An 18,332-nucleotide genomic window follows, 5' to 3' on the forward strand; every position below is an offset into this window, starting at 1 on the left:
CCCAAGAAATCCAATAAGGATCACATAGATGGATCTTGTTTCTTTGGTGGAGAAACATGATACCGGAAAAGGAAATGCTCCTCTATCTGCAAATAATATATGGAAGAGACTAGTACTTCAGGTATCTACCAGATAAAACTTATACTTTTCATATAACACTCAAGTACTTGGTACTTCAATGCTAATCTAATATTTGTAAATTGCTTACAAATATTGAAGAAGAGTAACCAGCTGAGCCATGCAAATTTGAACTTCACTCTCGGAGTTTAGTTTATAATTTAAGCTTGGACCATAATTTTCTTGTATTGTAAAATAATATTTGTTTTGGAACAATGTATATTTTAATTTAGCATGTCTAAATATATGTCTGAGTTAATGTAACACCCAGTTCTAGGTAAGCATCGCTTTGGAGTTATTAAATGAATTTTAAGGATAAAACCTTGGTCACGACATGAGCACTTGTGTGTCACGACGTGAAGGTTCCCGTGATGAACGCGCATCTCCTTGGTTGTCACGACGTGACAGTATGTTGGTCACGACGTGACAATACTTGCATGCAAAACCCTAATAACGGGGTTTGTGCCCCTATTTAAAGGAAGTTATGGCATTAAGTCACATGGGTTTGGGTCATGGTCACACCCATGGATGTCATATGGGTCATGCATGGTAACACCCATGGATGACATACGGGTCATGATAACACCCATGGATAACATATGGGTCATTGGTCAACATGGTAGTTGTTTATAGTGTCATGGTAACAACCATGGATGACATACAGGTCATGATAACACCCATGGATGACATACGGGTCATGGTAACACCCATGGATGCCATATGGGTTATGGTAACACCCATGGATGGCATACAGGTCATGATAACACCCATGGATGACATATGGGTCATGGTAACACCCATGGATGCCATATGGGTCATGGTAACACCCATGGATGACATACGGGTCATGATAACACCCATGGATGACATACGGGTCATGGTAACACCAATGGATGACATATGGGTTATGGTAACACCCATGGATGGCATACGGGTCATGATAACACCCATGGATGACATATGGGTCATGGTAACACCCATGGATACCATATGGGTCATGGTAACACCCATGGATGACATACGGGTCATGATAACACCCATGTATGACATACGGGTCATGGTAACACCCATGGATGCCATACGGGTCATGGTAACACCCATGGATGACATATGGGTCATGATAACACCCATGGATGACATACGGGTCATGATAACACCCATGGATGACATATCGGTCATGGTAACACCAATGGATGCCATATGGGTCATGGTAACACCCATGGATGGCATACGGGTCATGATAACACCCATGGATGACATACGGGTCATGGTAACACCCATGGATGCCATATGAATCATGGTTGTGCCGGTTGTGTTTTAAAATAGATTGATTTTTTTTTAAATTCTGATTTTTGACAAAACTACCCTTACTAATCAAATATGAGCCATTGTATGTATGAGGGCAATTTGGTCTTTTTATAGTCAACATCTTGTAAGCGCCATAATTTTTTCCGACGAATCACATCGTTTAAGTTCTTCAATCTTATTTCAGCCGCTTGCAATGAACTCCAATTTCAAAATTCCGACAGTCAAAAAACCCTAAAATCGTTTTTACAGAATCGATAACTAAGTCGGCTAATAATATTATGGAAGCAAGTACTTCTTCGAAGATGAAATCAAGAAAGCAAAGCAAATCGCTAACTAACATGCCATTGGAAGTAATTGAGAAGATAATAGTGGAGGTGGGAAAATTTTCAGCACTCGACGCTTTCAAGATGAAGACTGTGTAAGTTTTGTCTTCGATCCTTCTATTACACGTGTTTATTTCATTTCTGCTTACAGTTAGGGGCCAACATTTTGTTTCGTTTGCAGTTGCAGAATCTTGAACGGGGCAGGAAAAATGGAAGAAATATACAAACATATGGAGGTAGAGGGATTACGATTTCGTCGTTGGACTGAAGAGAAACATGCAGTTGTCAACAAATGCAAAGAGATGAGAAACCCAAATATTCTGTTCAGGGATGGATTGGTACGTTGTTTATATATATATATATATATATATATATATATATATATATATATATATATATATACATAGTATTAATTTGTTTCTTGTTTTGCATTTCTTTAACTAGAAATTATGTGTTTAATGGTTTTTCAGAGTAATTTATTTTTATTGGAAGCTAATCATGAAGGGAAAATGATGCTTGAAGAAGCATCTGCATTGGGACATTTGGATTCAACATTTGTCCTGGGTATGATACTGATGGAAGAAGGTAGATAGAGGAAACATGAAGCTTTGGACATGTTGAACAATGCTTACCGAAGAACAAAAGGTACTTGGAATCTTAGAGCAATTCGTTCCAAGGTTCTTTTCCACTTAGATAAGGACGAGAGAAAACATGTACACTTCCATGGCTTCCATAGAACTTGTGTAATGCATAGGTTTGTGATTAGGGTGTCAGACGCTTTTGCTGAAGGATACAAATGGGTGTTTAGGTGTGAAATTTGTTTGTGGGATGCTTGTTTCATTAGGTTTGCTAGGGAGTTTGGGATCAATTATGAGTAGTTTGTTGATATATGAATATATATTAATTTACTTGGTAAGTAGTTACTTGATGTTGTTACTTGATATATGAATATATAGTAATTTATTTGATAAGTACTTAGTTGATGTTTTTACTTGATTAGTAAATATGTTGTGTTGTTATTAAGGGACTAAAAATGTAAAATTTTGGAAAGTCGTGTGGCAAAATGAAAGTCAACAAAAGCTTACTATTCCTAACTTGGTAAAGTTGTAATATATATACATATTAGTGTTTATATTATGTTAGTAAAATTAAATGGTTGTGCTGTAATTATCAAATTTTGACATATATGTTAATTTAGTGTATGTTACTTTAGTGTTTATATTATGGGTTGCTTATAGTGTCATGATAATACCCATGGACGACATATGGGTCATAAGTTGCCACATTAATGAACATAATATTAAAGTTATTCAATTTTAAGAAACATAAGTTACTTTAGTTCAGCTGGATGACACGTCTTTCATCTTTCCCGAAGTTGCAGGTTCGAATCCTACTTCCTTCAATCTTTTTCTCTAACTTCGTCTTTTTCATTTAAATTGTCAAAGTTCCACTTTGACCATAAAAGGTTATAATGTTTGAATAATTTGTTTTGACACAACTGCCCTTTGTAATCACGTTCTGGGAGTGTTGTTGATGGCCGAAGGCAGTGAAAGGAAGCAATAAGCTCTGATCATGTTGAATAATGCTTACATTAGTACAAAAAGAAGTTGGAATCTGAGACAAACCTGTTACAATGTTAGAAGCCACTTGGTTAGGGGAAGGAGATTAAAGTAGATACAATTCCATGGCTTGCATAAAAGTTGTGTGAAGCATCCTTCTGTGAGCAAATATGGAAAACATTTTATGCATGAATACAGTTGGTTGTTTACTTGTGATATTTGTTTGTGGGATGCATGTTTGGTTGAGTTTGCTAAGATGTTTGACATTAGTTTATAGTAGTTATATGTTGGTTGTTTGGTTCACACAATTAGTTATGCATGCATATTAAATGTGTATTTTGGTGTAATGTGAATATATACTTGTAATTTGGTGAAATGTTAATATATATTTGTAATTTGGTTAGTATCAATACATAAATGTATTCTATTTTGGATTTGGTAATTTGATTGTGCACTGTGTATGGTATATAATTTCATAATAAATGTCGTCACAAATTAGCTATGGAATATAATTTCATAACAAATGCCGTAACAAATTAGTTGGGCTTTTTGTTCCATACAAAAACAAGCAAATGAAATCAAATTCCATAGTAGAATTCCCTAGCAAATACCTACGAATGGTACTTCCATAGCAAAGCAACTATGGAATTGGTTTCCGTCAGAAAGTCCGTTGCATAGTAACCACGATAATTAATTCCATAGCAGCAGTACACGGACAGTGATTTCGTAACAAATTTCGTTGGAAAATTGCTACGAATTTTTTCCCATAGAAATATCGGTAGCATAATACCAACGGATATGGAGTCGGTAGCATTTTCCCTATCAAGTCCCATTCTCGCTACCAGAAATAAATTACGTAGACAATGTGGTAGCAACCTTGCTATGGAACGACATTCCATAGCACGATCCATTGCAGATTAACAACGAAAATACGTTCCATAGCGACCTTCCCTAGCAAAATCGCGTTTTTCTTGTAGTGTTTGACCAACTTTGACTTTAGGTCAAATTGAGGGATTTGGGATGTAGTTCGAGTTTTGGTTCATGTCTGTTGTATAGGTGACCTGTAGTGCTGGTTATTGGGTCTGTGATCAATGTTGTTATCTTCTAAGCTGCGATGTGAGTTTTCTCACTATACTTTGTACTGCCGTATGTGTCCTTGTGTGTAGGATGTTGGTATACTGTAGTGATCTGTTATATTGGTAAATTGGTATGATTACTTGTATTTGTTGATTATTGTTTATCTATTGTATATATCGACATAGTGCGACGGGGCTGAGGCGGTATGGCTTTGAGCTGTAGGCCAACAAACCTGGGGAAATCCAGTCACTATGGGCCGACACAATCCAGTCTCCTGAATGTGGGTCGTGGGAAATTCAGTCTTATGATTGTGGGCCCGGGGGGAATCCAGTTTTACCCCGTGGGCCCGGTTTGCATGCATTGTATATGTATTGTTGTGTGGGGTATTTTGGGAAACTCACTAAGCTTTGGCTTATAGTTGTTGATTTTAATGTTTTCAGGTACTTTAGATGATCAGGGCAAGGCGAAGGAGTAATTGTACACATCTTCCTGTCATTTTATGTTTGAGAGATTGTTTGATACTCTGATTTCTTTATGCATTTGATTTGAAAAAAAAACATATGATTATTTAATGGCTTTATGAAAATATCTTTTAAAAATGAAAAATTGTCATGGTGTTTGAGATGTTACAAGTTGGTATCAGAGCCCTGGTTTGAGAGAATTGGATGAACACTTGTGTGATTCCAGAATCGAACTATGGATCTGCAAAATAGTTTTCATAAATAATTTTTAAAATAGTCAAAAAAGAGGATGTGATGTGTAGAATCAGCCGGAGCTCAAGGAAAAGTTATTCCCTAAGATACCCATATTTGTTTTATGTGTATTGGTGATATGCTAGAAATACATGCTAGTTTATAGGCTAGGTATCTTCAGGAATTGCATGATAGAATTACCTGATTTGTGGGTACGAGACTACACTTCTTATCATCCTTAGACTGATGGTCAGAGTGAGCAGACTATTCAGACACTCGAGGATACGTTGAGGGCTTATGTCATTATTTTTGGTGGGAGTTGGGACTCCTACCCCCTTTAGCTTAGTTTTCTTACAACAACAACTATCATTCCAACATTGGCTCACCTCCCATATGAGCTTCTATATGGGAGGAAGTGTTGTAATCCAATTTCTTGGGGAGAGGTCGGCCATAAGGTCATGGGCAGGACAGAGGTGGTGCTCCATACGATGGAACTTATTCAGCAGATCAGGAAAATGTTACATACAACATAGAGCCGCTAGAAGAGTTATACTAAGAGGCGACGGTCTGAGTTAGAGTCTCTGGTTGGGGATATGGTTTTGCTGAAGGTATCACCATGGAAGGGTGTTATACGCTTCAGAAAGTGGGGAAGTTGGACCTCCCCGATTTATCAGACCTTTTCGCGTAATGGCCAGGGTAAACAAGATGGCCTACTGGTTGGATCTGTCTGAGGAGATTAGTCAGATTCATAACACCTTCCATGTTTCTCAACTTTGGAAGTGTTTGGTTGATGATACAATGGTGGTTCGGTTAGATGACATTCAGGTCGATGAGCGTCTGAATTATGTGGAGAGGTTGGTGGGTATTCTGGATAGGAAAACAAAGGCCTTGCGCAACAAGGTGGTTCCCTTAGTCAAGGTTCAGTGGCAGCATCGGAAGGGTTTCGAGTGGACTTGGGAGCAAAATTCGAACATGTGTGAACACTACCCAAATCCATTTGCAGCTCAGGATTTTGAGGATTAAATCTAGTTCGTGGGGAGAATTGTAACACCTAGTTCCAGGTAAGCATTGCTTCTGAGTTATCAATTAAATTTTAAGAATAAAACATTGGTTAATATGTGATGGTGCCTAGGATGAACACACATCTCCTTGATTGTCATGACGTGACGGTATGTTGGTCACAACCTGACAACCTTTGCAAGCAAAACCCTAATAGTGGGGTTTGTGCCCTTATTTAAGGGAAATGAGGGGTAGGGTTTGCACACCCTAAACCTCCATCACCTCCCTTCACCCTTAAGAAAACCCTAATCCCCCATTATTGATCTTTGAGCTCCTTTTTGGTGATTTCAAGCCTTGAAGAAGAATAGAAGGCCTATTGGTCCGTCATCTTAGGTAACGACCCAAAATTTAAAAATATTGACTTTTAGTCAAATATTGACCAAAAGGGCAATTTGGTTATTTATGAGAAAAGAGGAGAACATGAAGTTGTAATATCATGGAGATGGCCAATACACGTTTATGTCACTATAACAGGTTAGATGAGTGATCTCTAGAGAAAGAATGCATGAGAAATGCAGTTTTGGCCAAAAGGGTAAAATTGAAATTTTTATGCTTTTTAGGACAACTTCGTGACTTAATAAATTACGATCCATATTAAGTCAATAAGATATAACTTAACAAACATGTAGAGTATTTTCCAACCTTCATGTGGATATAAAGTTCATCGAAAATGGATAAGAAACGAAGAAAATAACACGTTTGAAGTTAAGAAAAAATGCCCAAAGCTAGAATGGAAGCATCGACGTACTATGCTGATTCCAGAAATCACGACATGACTGTATGCGTGTCACGACGTGACCAATACTCCTCACAAAGAGATATGAGTATATTTCCTTCGGGAAATGATATAGATATTCCTTCTGGAACGAGATCGAGATATTAGTATATTATCTTTGGGAAATGATATTGATATTCCTTCGGGAACGAGATCAAAATATGAGTATATTTCCTTTGAGAAATGATAATGATATTCCTTCGGGAATGAGATTGAGATATGAGTGTATTTACTTCGGGAAATGAGATTCATATTCCTCTGGGAACGAGATTGAGATATGAGGATATTTCCTTCGGGAAATGAGACTGATATTCCTCCGGGAACGAGATTGAGATATGAGTATATTCCCTTCGGGAATTAACATTGATATTCCTTTAGGAATGAGATTGTAATATGAGTATATTTCCTTCGAAAATGAGATTACAAAATGAGTATACTTCCTACGAGAATTCAGATTTTTATACGATTCGAGGTGAGACATACAGAGTATATGAGATTGAGTATGAGATGATACATATATGTATATATATATATATATATATATATATATATATATATATAGTATACAATATCAAATTGAGATGAGACATGTAGAGTGCATGAGATTAAGTGCGAGATTGATATATATATATATATATATATATATATATATATATATATATATATATATATATATATATATATATATATATATATATATATATATATATATATATATATATATATATATATAGAGAGAGAGAGAGAGAGAGATCACAGGATTGAGCATGGGATGAGTTATGTGGAGTATACGAGATTTAGAATGAGATGAGATATAAATAGTATGCGAGATCTAATCGAGATGAGGCATACATAGTGTCTGATATTAAGTATGATATATATATATATATATATATATATATATATATATATATATATATATATATATATAGAGAGAGAGAGAGAGAGAGAGAGAGATAGATAGAGAGAGAGAGGGGGAGAGAGAGAGAATACGAGATCGAGTATGAGATGTGATATACTTAACATATGAGACCGAACTAATATGAGATATATTATATGAAATATATAGAGTATATTAGCTTAAATAGAGATATACATAGTGAATGAGACTTAACATAAATGAGATATAACTTAGTACATTACTCCGAGTGTAGATAAGTTTGAATAGAGTATGAGAGACAAAGTTAAGATATGTATAGAGTATGAGATAAGTTGGAGAGTAACTGTGAGGACGAGTATGATTTACAAGAAAGAAAGTATTAAAAGATAGGATAATAACTCACCCGACCTCGTGTATAATGTAGTGGAGATTTAATGTTTTGCAAGTGTGGGTTTTAGCAGCCATGGTACTCGAAGAAAAGACAGGAGCACAAGATCAATATTTAAATAGTAGGATGCTAATTTGTATTCTTCTTTTATATAAATAGATAGATTTATATTGTGATCAATTTGATTCAACATGGGAAGTAAATGTTTTTATATTTGAGTAGATTTTCGCAATTGTAAATAATTTTATTTGATTATTCTTATAGATTAGATGTTAGGGGTCGAGGGTGTTACAAGTTGGTATCAAAGCTATAGTTTAAGTGAATTAGGTTTGGTGTATCCATTCCTAGTCTTAAAGTGTAGAGAATGAATGAGGAGCAAAGATTTTGAGCTGGTTTGTGAAAAACCATACTAAGAGATCACGGTACACGGTTGAATATGTATGAATATAAAGATCATGAAAAGTATGAGTATAATAGATTGACCAACCTTAAAGGTTTAGCTCTAAAGATGTATGACATAAATATATATAAATTGAATTTGATAATGATGATTTTGATTGATCATGAGATTTATATGATAGATCCATGAGAGATGATTGAGTTTACTCATGTAGATGATGAATGTGATTTGAGTCTTCGAGAGGTGAGGAGACCTAATCACATAAGATTCTATCTATGATGTACGTTATGAGGTGTGTGGATGGGTTATTGAGAGATAACGAAAGATAATCCAAATATGAGATTTAATATGATTGAATTGAGTAATTGATGTGAGTGATTAAATTGTGTTATTGATTCGATTTATCTGATTAATTTGAGAAATTAAATCAAGTGAGTGGTATTAATTTGAGAAATTGATCCAATTGATATGAGTGATTTAAATGAGTGATTTGATTGATTGACAAGAGAAATTAACTTGAGAAATTTATATGAGTGATTTGAATTATCGAGTGAGAGATTAATATTGATTTGAGCGACTGATTGGAGAGAGTAATTTGAGTAATTGATATTGCTTAGAGTGATCGATCCGAGTGACTGGAACCCGATCTGAGTAATTGATTAGAGTGAATGATTTGGTTTATTGAGTAACTTGATGTGTTTGAACTGAGTTAGTGAAACTGATCTGAGTAACTAATCTGATTGATCTAAATGACTGATCCGAGTCACTAATTTGAGTAATTGATGTGAGAAGTCAATCCAGCTGATCTGAGCGATCCGAGTGATTAAACTGAGCAACTGATATTGATAAGAGTGATTAACATGACTGATTGAATTGAGAAATTTAATTGAGTTATTTGAGTGATTGATGCAAATGAGTGATATTGATTAGAGTGATTAATATTGATCAGAGTGATTGATGCAATTAAGTTGAGTAGTCAATCTGAGTGATCTGGGTAGAGTAACCATGCTGCGAGTATTGGAGAGATTCATCGGGTTGAGATTGATATGAATGTTTCAAGAAATGAAAAGAGAGACAAATTATTCTTATTTATTAAGTGTGGAAGGGTCTAGGGTAAGTCCCGTTAAAATGATTGATTTACAATTCGATTATTGAGTAAAGATTGAAAAGTATATAAAGTTACTGGAAAACGAGTGATAATACCCAATATAATCATTACACGATTATGAATATCCATTTATTGATGTTAGTGATACACTTGTGACTTCAGAAATGAGTTGTAAGTCGAGTACCAATTGAGGAGTGAGAAAAAGAGTCAAGAGAAAACAACTAACTTTGAGTGGTGATACATGAAACACTACTAGTTGCAAAAGAAACGATCAATATTCAGAGTAATAGTAAGGATATTGAATAATCATGATAATTGAAGAAAATTTGAATCATCAAAGGAGAATTCAAAGGATGAGATTGAAAAGAAATGAAATTAATGATGAAAATGAGATGTAAATCTTTTGATTGCAAGAGGCAATACATGATTTTCCAAAGATAGAGCGATTTTGATAACTAAAATGTTAATGTTGACATATATTTCTATAGTGCAAGAGTATAAAGCACTTACAATGAGAATATGATAACGAATTGTGCTAAACATATGATGCGATAAAGCATTTTATGTGAAATCAGAGACACCCAATATAACGGGATGTATGATAAATCTATTTAAAAGAAGAGTAAAAGAGAAAAGAACTTGAGAAGAGTAGGAGAAAATAACAAGAGATGAGATAGATTACCAGTATGATAAGTGGTGAAAAAAGAGTAGATAGTTAATAGATATGTTGGTTTGAGACCACACATATGAGAAAAAGAAAGATAAAGATAAGTTGAAATGTCCCAAAAAATATGACCCAAATTTTGCATTTTTAATTTAAATACAATCTAAGTAAAACTAAGTGTATCAACATCATATCAATCAGAGTAAATCGCAGAAGCGGAACTATGTGGTATGTGCGATACAGTCATCCCGAGCTCTTCCCCTTGGAACCAGAAGTACCTGAAACATAAACTGAAAACTGTAAGCACAAAGCTTAGTGAGTTCCCCAAATTACCTCATACCAAACATAATAAATCACATACTGGGCCCCCGCCCTACATCGGGCCCCGCCCGGCATCGAGCCCCGCTCGGTATATAGATATGTTATTCTTAGGCCCTGCCTGACATCGGGCCCCGACCACTATATGATGGGTTTTTGAGCATTCTAACACTCCTATGGTGTACATGCAACCCTAGAAACCTTGGATCTATGTTTGACTATGATACATGCAAATAATTATTTTCCAAGGTTCTTATCCTATCTAGCATGGCATGGGGAACTTGAATCAAATAAAACTAGTAGAATTAGTTACCTTGTAGTAGTAGTTGATTGCTTGGAGTTTGAGAGCCTAGCACCAATAATGTGGATGCCTCAAATGGAAGTCACAAATCACCACAAACTTGGAAACTTGAGAGAATAGTCACAAACTTCTTGAAATCGCCCCTCTTAGTTTACACACATCAACTCGTGTGATTTCAAGAACCAAAGCCTCCTTTATATAGTGTGGTGGATTAGGGTTACATTCATGTAAACCCTAATACCCATGTCTTTTCATTTCCATGAGATCCATGGGTTAAAGCTCCATGGAGTATCCGTGGACTTTCCATGCAAGCCTAGCCCATTCCAAATAAGCATTAGCCCACACTATATAAATACAAGAGCCCATATTTAATTAGTCATACTTTTGATCTCTAAATTAATTCTAGATTAATTATAGATCAATACTAATTAAATAATATGATTTTATATTAATATATTAGGACTTATAATATATTAATAAATCATAACTTATACTATTCTCAAACGATTATCCATAAATTGTTCGGGTGAAGTGCAACCCAAATGGACCATGCCGGGTCGGGTCAAGTACATACCAAATATAGTTATGGACTTAGACACTATATCCAACAGTCTCCCACTTGGATAAGTCTAATAACTATAGTTGCAAGTATGACTTCAGGAACCGATCAGCAATCGTAGCTCTTTAAACTCTGTTGAACTATGAAGCGCCATTTTAGATAAGTGATCATATAATCCTCTGTTCTAGATATCAGCCGGACAAATACATGGAACATGGTCTTGCTTATTGTCCAGCATTTGTTTCCCGATTTCCGATTTGTTTGACATAGAACTTAACTGAACACATCAGTTTAGTTCTGACCGGGCCCGGTACATAGGTCAAAACAAAATCATCGAGGGGCCCAGATATCGCTTCTAATCCTAGAAGGAACAGATAAACTTCGACTCATATGTTTGCTCTACTACTTGTTGAATTACACACAAAAGCACGGTTTATAACATCGAGTTACCAATGCGTTTTCGTGCAATCAATGCATAACCAACTCATAGGCAACAAATCATATCTCTAGGTTTGAAGACTTATATGATATTACCGTCTCACGATCACTCGAGATAAATTCCATGAAGTGATACAAGTGAGTGTGGGTTGAATCCAATACTCAGAACTTATGAGCACTCATGAGTGCTGTAGCCTCGCTTTGTCTAACATCTTAGACCTCTACAAACCAACCCATGACAGTCTTGATTCATATCTACTTCCAACATATGACCGACTGTGGAGAGTTTGAATAATATGATATAAACCATAACATAATTATTCTGGAAGTCAAAACATGCAAAAAGAAATAATCGTAAACGATTGACAAGAGATAGCAACACTTTACTCATAAATAACAGCTTTTATTTATCATCAAATGTCAATTACATTTTACAAATTTCAAGATTATCTAACTACTAAAACTAATATCATCCTTCAGCCCTATGCTCCGAGCATGCTGGAGATGCTTAGCCCGAGTCAGTCCCTTCGTGAGGGGATCTGCTGGGTTCTCATCCGATGATACCCTCTTTGCCATGAGGATTCCTTCTTCTATTCGATGTCTCATGAAGTGATATTTTCTGTCAATGTGTCTGGATCTCCCATGATCTCTTGGTTCCTTGGCTAAGGCAACCGCACTATTGCTGTCACAGAAAATCTCCATTGGCTCCTTTATAGCTGGTACAACTCCAAGGTCTCCGATGAAGTTCTTTAGCCATATAGCCTCCTTTGCTGCCTCACTTGCTGCTATATACTCTGATTCACAAGTGGAATCAGCCATTGTCTCCTGCTTGGAACTTTTCCAAGTAATTGCCCCTCCGTTTAGAGTAAAGACCCAGCCCGACTGAGAGCGGAAATTATCCCTGTCAGTCTGAAAGCTAGCATCACTGTACCCTACAACTCTCAAGTCCTCACTGCCACCGAGGGTAAGGACCCAGTCCTTAGTCCTCCGTAGGTACTTGAGGATATTCTTTACCGCAGTCCAGTGTGCCTTGCCAGGGTTCCCCTGATACCTGCTAACCATGCTCAAAGCAAAGGCTACATCAGGTCGAGTACACGTCATAGCATACATGATCGATCCTACAGCTGAAGCATAAGGTATTCGACTCATTTCTGCTATCTCAGCCTCAGTACTAGGGCTTTGTGTCTTACTCAATCTGGCATTACTCTGGATGGGTAACTCTCCTTTCTTGGAGTTATGCATGTTGAACCTTTTCAACACTTTGTCCACATAGGTGCTTTGACTAAGTCCAATTAGCCTTTTACTCCTGTTTCTCAAAATCCTTATCCCTAGGATATAGGCAACTTCTCCAAGGTCCTTCATAGCAAAACACTTCCCAAGCCAGGACTTTACTTCCTGCAGGGTTGGGATGTCATTTCCTATGAGTAGTATGTCATCCACATACAGTACCAAAAAGCTGACTATACTCCCACTAGCCTTGATATAGACACAAGATTCATCTTCACTCCTTGAAAAGCCAAATTCTTTGACTTTCTCATCAAAGCAAAGATTCCATCTGCGAGGTGCCTGTTTTAATCCATAAATGGATTTCTCGAGCTTACACACTCTACTGGGGTACTCTGTACTGACAAAACCCTCTGGCTGAACCATGTAAACATCTTCAGCCAACTTTCCATTAAGGAAAGCGGTTTTGACATCCATTTGCCATATTTCATAATCATGAAATGCAGTAATGGCTAACAGAACCCTAATAGACTTAATCTTGGCCACTGGTGAAAAGGTCTCATCATAATCAACTCCCGGAGTTTGAGAATAACCCTTTGCAACCAGTCGTGCCTTATAAGTGTGTACATTACCATCCATGTCGGTCTTCTTCTTGAAGATCCATTTGCACCCAACTATCTTACGATCAGGTACATTGTCAACCAAGTTCCAAACTTGATTGTCATACATGGACTGTATCTCTTTATCCATAGCCTCTTTTCATTTAGCAGCCTCAGGGCCTGCCATGGCTTCCGTGTAGCTGTTAGGCTCATCCAGATTTACCAGTGTGTTATCACTGATAAGTGTCTCACCTTCTGCAGTAATATGAAAACCATAATAATGCTCAGGTGCATTCTTAACTCTGGTGGAACGCCTCAGAGGTATAGATTCTTCAGTCGGCTCAACAGGAGTTTCCTCCTCAGGTTGAGGGCTAGGGTTTGAGGTTCCTTCACCACTTGACTCTTGAATTTCCCCAAGGTCAATTTGCCTCCCACTGTCTCCTTGGCTCATGAATTCTCTCTCTCGAAAGAATCCTCTTCTTGCTACAAAGACCACAATATCACTGGGTCTGTAGAAGATGTAACCAAAGGATTTATGTGGGTAGCCGATGAAAATACACCTTTCGCTTCGGGGTTCGAGCTTATCGTGAGTCTTGCGTCTCACGAAAGCCTCGCAACCCCAAATCTTGATGTGGTCTAGATTGGGAACTTTTCCAGTCCACACCTCGTGAGGTGTTTTGGCAACCTTCTTTGTAGGGACTAGATTAAGGATATGGGCGGTAGTCTCTAAGGCATACCCTCAAAATGAGATTGGTAGCGAAGCTCGACTCATCATGGAACGAACCATGTCCAACAAGGTCTGATTGCGCCTCTCAGCTACACCGTTCAACTGTGGTGTCCTAGGAGGTGTCAATTGTGAGACAATCCCACATTCCTTAAGATAGTCAAGGAAATCAGTACTAAGATACTCACCACCATGATCGGATCGAAGCATCTTAATGTTTCTGCCCAACTGATTCTCCACTTCTTGCTTAAACTCTTTGAATTTCTCAAAGGTTTCTGACTTATGCTTGATTAGGTAGACATATCCATATCTACTAAAATCATCAGTAAAAGTCACATAGAACCGATTAGCATCTCTTGTGGCGGTTCTGAAGGGTCCACACACATCCGTGTGTATGAGGTCCAACAAACCTTCACCCCTAGCACAAGTGCCAGTAAAAGGCGACTTTGTCATTTTACCAAGCAAACAAGATTCACAACTATCATCTGACTTTAGGTCAAATGACTCCAAGACTCCATCCTTTTGGAGTTGGCCTATGCGTTTCTTGCTTACATGTCCAAGACGACAATGCCATAAGGATGCTTTATCTAAGCTAGTGGAAGAGTTAATACACAATACATTATTTCCTAGATTATCTACAACAGATATAGTTTCATACACGCCATCACAAGGTAATGCTTTAAAATAAAGAACATTATTAAAGAAAGGATCAATACTACCATTATTATTATCAAAATAAAAGGTAAAACCTTGTTTATACAATGCATGAAAGGAAATAACATTTCTTGCCATTTCTGGCGAATAATAACATTTATTCAAATCTAATGTAAACCCACTATTTAGCACTAAGGAATAAACTCCTATCTTGGTGACAGGTGAAGTTTTCCTGTTTCCCATGATCAATTTTATCTTTCCCTGCTCCACATTCTCACTTCTTTTTAGTCCCTGTAAATCACAACATATGTGAATACCACAACCTGTATCAAGGACCCAAGACTTAGAATGAGGTGAGTTATTAGACAATATAGTGTATATACCTGCATGGTTGGGTTTTACTTTCCCATCCTTCAAATCTTGCTGGTACTTTGGGCAGTTTCGCTTCGAGTGCGACTTTTCATGGCAATAGAAACATTCAGCCTCATTAGGGTTAGCAGAAGGAGTGACAAAACCTTTCTTGGTTTTGCTTGAAGAGGAGCCTTCAAGGGTCTTACCCTTGGTACCCTTAGAAGGGTTCTTTCTCTTCTTCCCTTTGCCATGCCCGATTGCCAAGACATTGGCCGCAGTTGGAGTAGGAGTAGGAGTAGTAACAACCGACTTACCCTTTAGACCACTTTCGGCGGTCTTCAAGAGTCCTTGAAGTTTGCTGAGGGTGACTTCTTCCTTGTTCATGTGATATGTCATGCGGAATTGATCATAACACGATGGCAAGGAGTGCAAAATGATGTCTATTGCTAACTCCTCAGGGAAGTTCACATTCAGCTTCAGTAAATGGTCCACATACCTTTGCATTTTCTGCATGTGGCCCGTGATGGGTTCACCATCCTTCATTCGGGTTGTTATCATGGAGGAGATTATTTCATATCGCTCTTGACGAGCACTTTGATGGTAGCGGTCCATCAAGTCCTGGTGCATCTCAAAAGGATAATAGTCCTCATAGGACTTTTGGAGCTCGGCTGTCATGGTGGCCATCATGATGCATGCCACTTTTGTAGCATCTCTTTCATGTACCCCGTATTCAACAAGCTCTTCAGGAGTAGCAGTTGGCTCGGGTACCTTCAGCTCCTTGTCGAGAACATATTCTTTGTTCTCATACCGAGTGACCATCCTGATGTTTCTGATCCAATCTGTAAAGTTGGACCCATCAAATATGACTCTCCCACAAAGATTCATGAGAGAGAAGGAGCTAGTAGGGTTTGAGCCAGAAGCATTGTTATTGGAAGACATCTGAAAAGAAGAGGGAATAGATTAGATTAGATATAGAGATAGTCCTTAACAAAACACCCAAATGTAATATTAAGGCTAGGACCCAACACAATATTTTATAACTTAGAAGAGGGATGCCGTAATCTAAGCTATAAGATATTTGAAGGTAGGTGACTGACGATTCACCAATTTCCACCATGAAAAACGAAATATTTAATTAGGTTTTAATTGGTTTAGAAACTCCTAGATTCTTTGAGATTCATTGAACTTTCTTCAATGGCATGTTTCAATCTCGAGTGTGCCCTTCAAGTTTTGTGACTGGGATGCCGAGGATCACAAAACAAGGTGTGAAGTAACCATGCAAATTACTTGGTACCCTTAATGTATTACCCCTCAATCGATGTGCCGGTTAACCACACACGCTCCATCGATACTATGATAAACATTAAGTCACCCTTTACCTACCTTGTTAAGTTCAAGTTAGTGTGCCGGTTAACCACACACGCTCCACTAACGACTTAAACAAAGTGTAAAGTGTAATTTAATGGATTAGCACCTTATTCACATTTTCCTAAAATAACTAAGATTGGGAATTCAATAAAGTTTAGTTACTTTAGTATTATCATTATACTTTTAATGAGAATTTATAAGTCCTTGTCCTACCCGTTCGGCTAACGACCCTCCACCGATCAAGGAAGCGGTGGGTGAGAGTGGACACCCATTAAGTTGCCATTTTATAGGCAACAACCTTATACCCCCTTATAGACCGGCTTCGTGAATGAAGCGTACTAGCAGTAAGACGACTTGATTTTATACATATATAAATATTATTAAACTTATAATATTATAAAGTATAAGGTTTGAATTTTAACTTTTAAAATTCTAGGGGTTGGAACTAAAGTTTTTAATATGACTTTACATGTTCCAAAACTTGAGGGCAAGTTTTGTAAATTTTCAAAACTTTTCATTTCTCATAACTTATGAGTTAATGGTTATTAAAAATGAAGACTCTTCATTTTTTGTAACCTATGTGTTCTTTTAATGGTTATTTATAAATGTGACTTTTGGTTATCTATAACTTAAGAACTAGTTATGGACTCCATTAAAACATATAAAGATCAAGAATTAATCTAATCAATTATTAGCACATAATTTCTATGATCTTCTAAACCCATATGTTTATGAATGTTCATATAAAAAATTTCAAGAATCGTAAGTACATATACAAAACTTGAAATTTTGATACGAGCTTTTGAACAAAACTTCGATTTTCAAGTTTTTTTTTTTTTTGCATCAAGTATCAAATAAACAAACCTGGCTCTGATACCACTGATGGGTTTTTGAGCATTCTAACACTCCTATGGTGTACATGCAACCCTAGAAACCTTGGATCTATGTTTAACTATGATGCATGCAAATAATTATTTTCCAAGGTTCTTATCCTATCTAGCATGGCATGGGGAACTTGAATCAAATAAAACTAGTAGAATTACTTACCTTGTAGTAGTAGTTGATTGCTTGGAGTTTGAGAGCCTAGCACCAATAATGTGGATGCCTCAAATGGAAGTCACAAATCACCACAAACTTGGAAACTTGAGAGAATAGTCACAAACTTCTTGAAATCGGCCCTCTTAGTTTACACACATCAACTCGTGTGATTTCAAGAACCAAAGCCTCCTTTATATAGTGTGGTGGATTAGGGTTACATTCATGTAAACCCTAATACCCATGTCTTTTCATTTCCATGAGATCCATGGGTTAAAGCTCCATGGAGTATCCATGGACTTTCCATGCAAGCCTAGCCCATTCCAAATAAGCATTGGCCCACACTATATAAATACAAGAGCCCATATTTAATTAGTCATACTTTTGATCTCTAAATTAATTCTAGATTAA

The 18,332-nt window shown here is 37.0% G+C and overlaps 1 protein-coding gene across 1 annotated transcript; it reads left to right on the forward strand.

Annotated features, from left to right (window-relative positions):
- The first annotated feature begins 1,703 nt into the window (after nt 1-1,703).
- LOC145112810 (putative F-box protein At1g67623) lies at nt 1,704-2,341 on the forward strand. Its single transcript, XM_079048941.1, has 3 exons — nt 1,704-1,843; nt 1,930-2,086; nt 2,219-2,341. Exons 1-3 carry the CDS (start codon nt 1,704-1,706, stop codon nt 2,339-2,341), a joined length of 420 nt encoding a protein of 139 aa, XP_078905067.1.
- Nucleotides 2,342-18,332: the final 15,991 nt, after the last annotated feature.

Source organism: Lactuca virosa, chromosome 1 (assembly GCF_052849685.1).
Source record: "Lactuca virosa cultivar CGN04683 chromosome 1, Lactuca_virosa_CGN04683_v6, whole genome shotgun sequence".
NCBI classification, from domain to species: domain Eukaryota; kingdom Viridiplantae; phylum Streptophyta; class Magnoliopsida; order Asterales; family Asteraceae; genus Lactuca; species Lactuca virosa.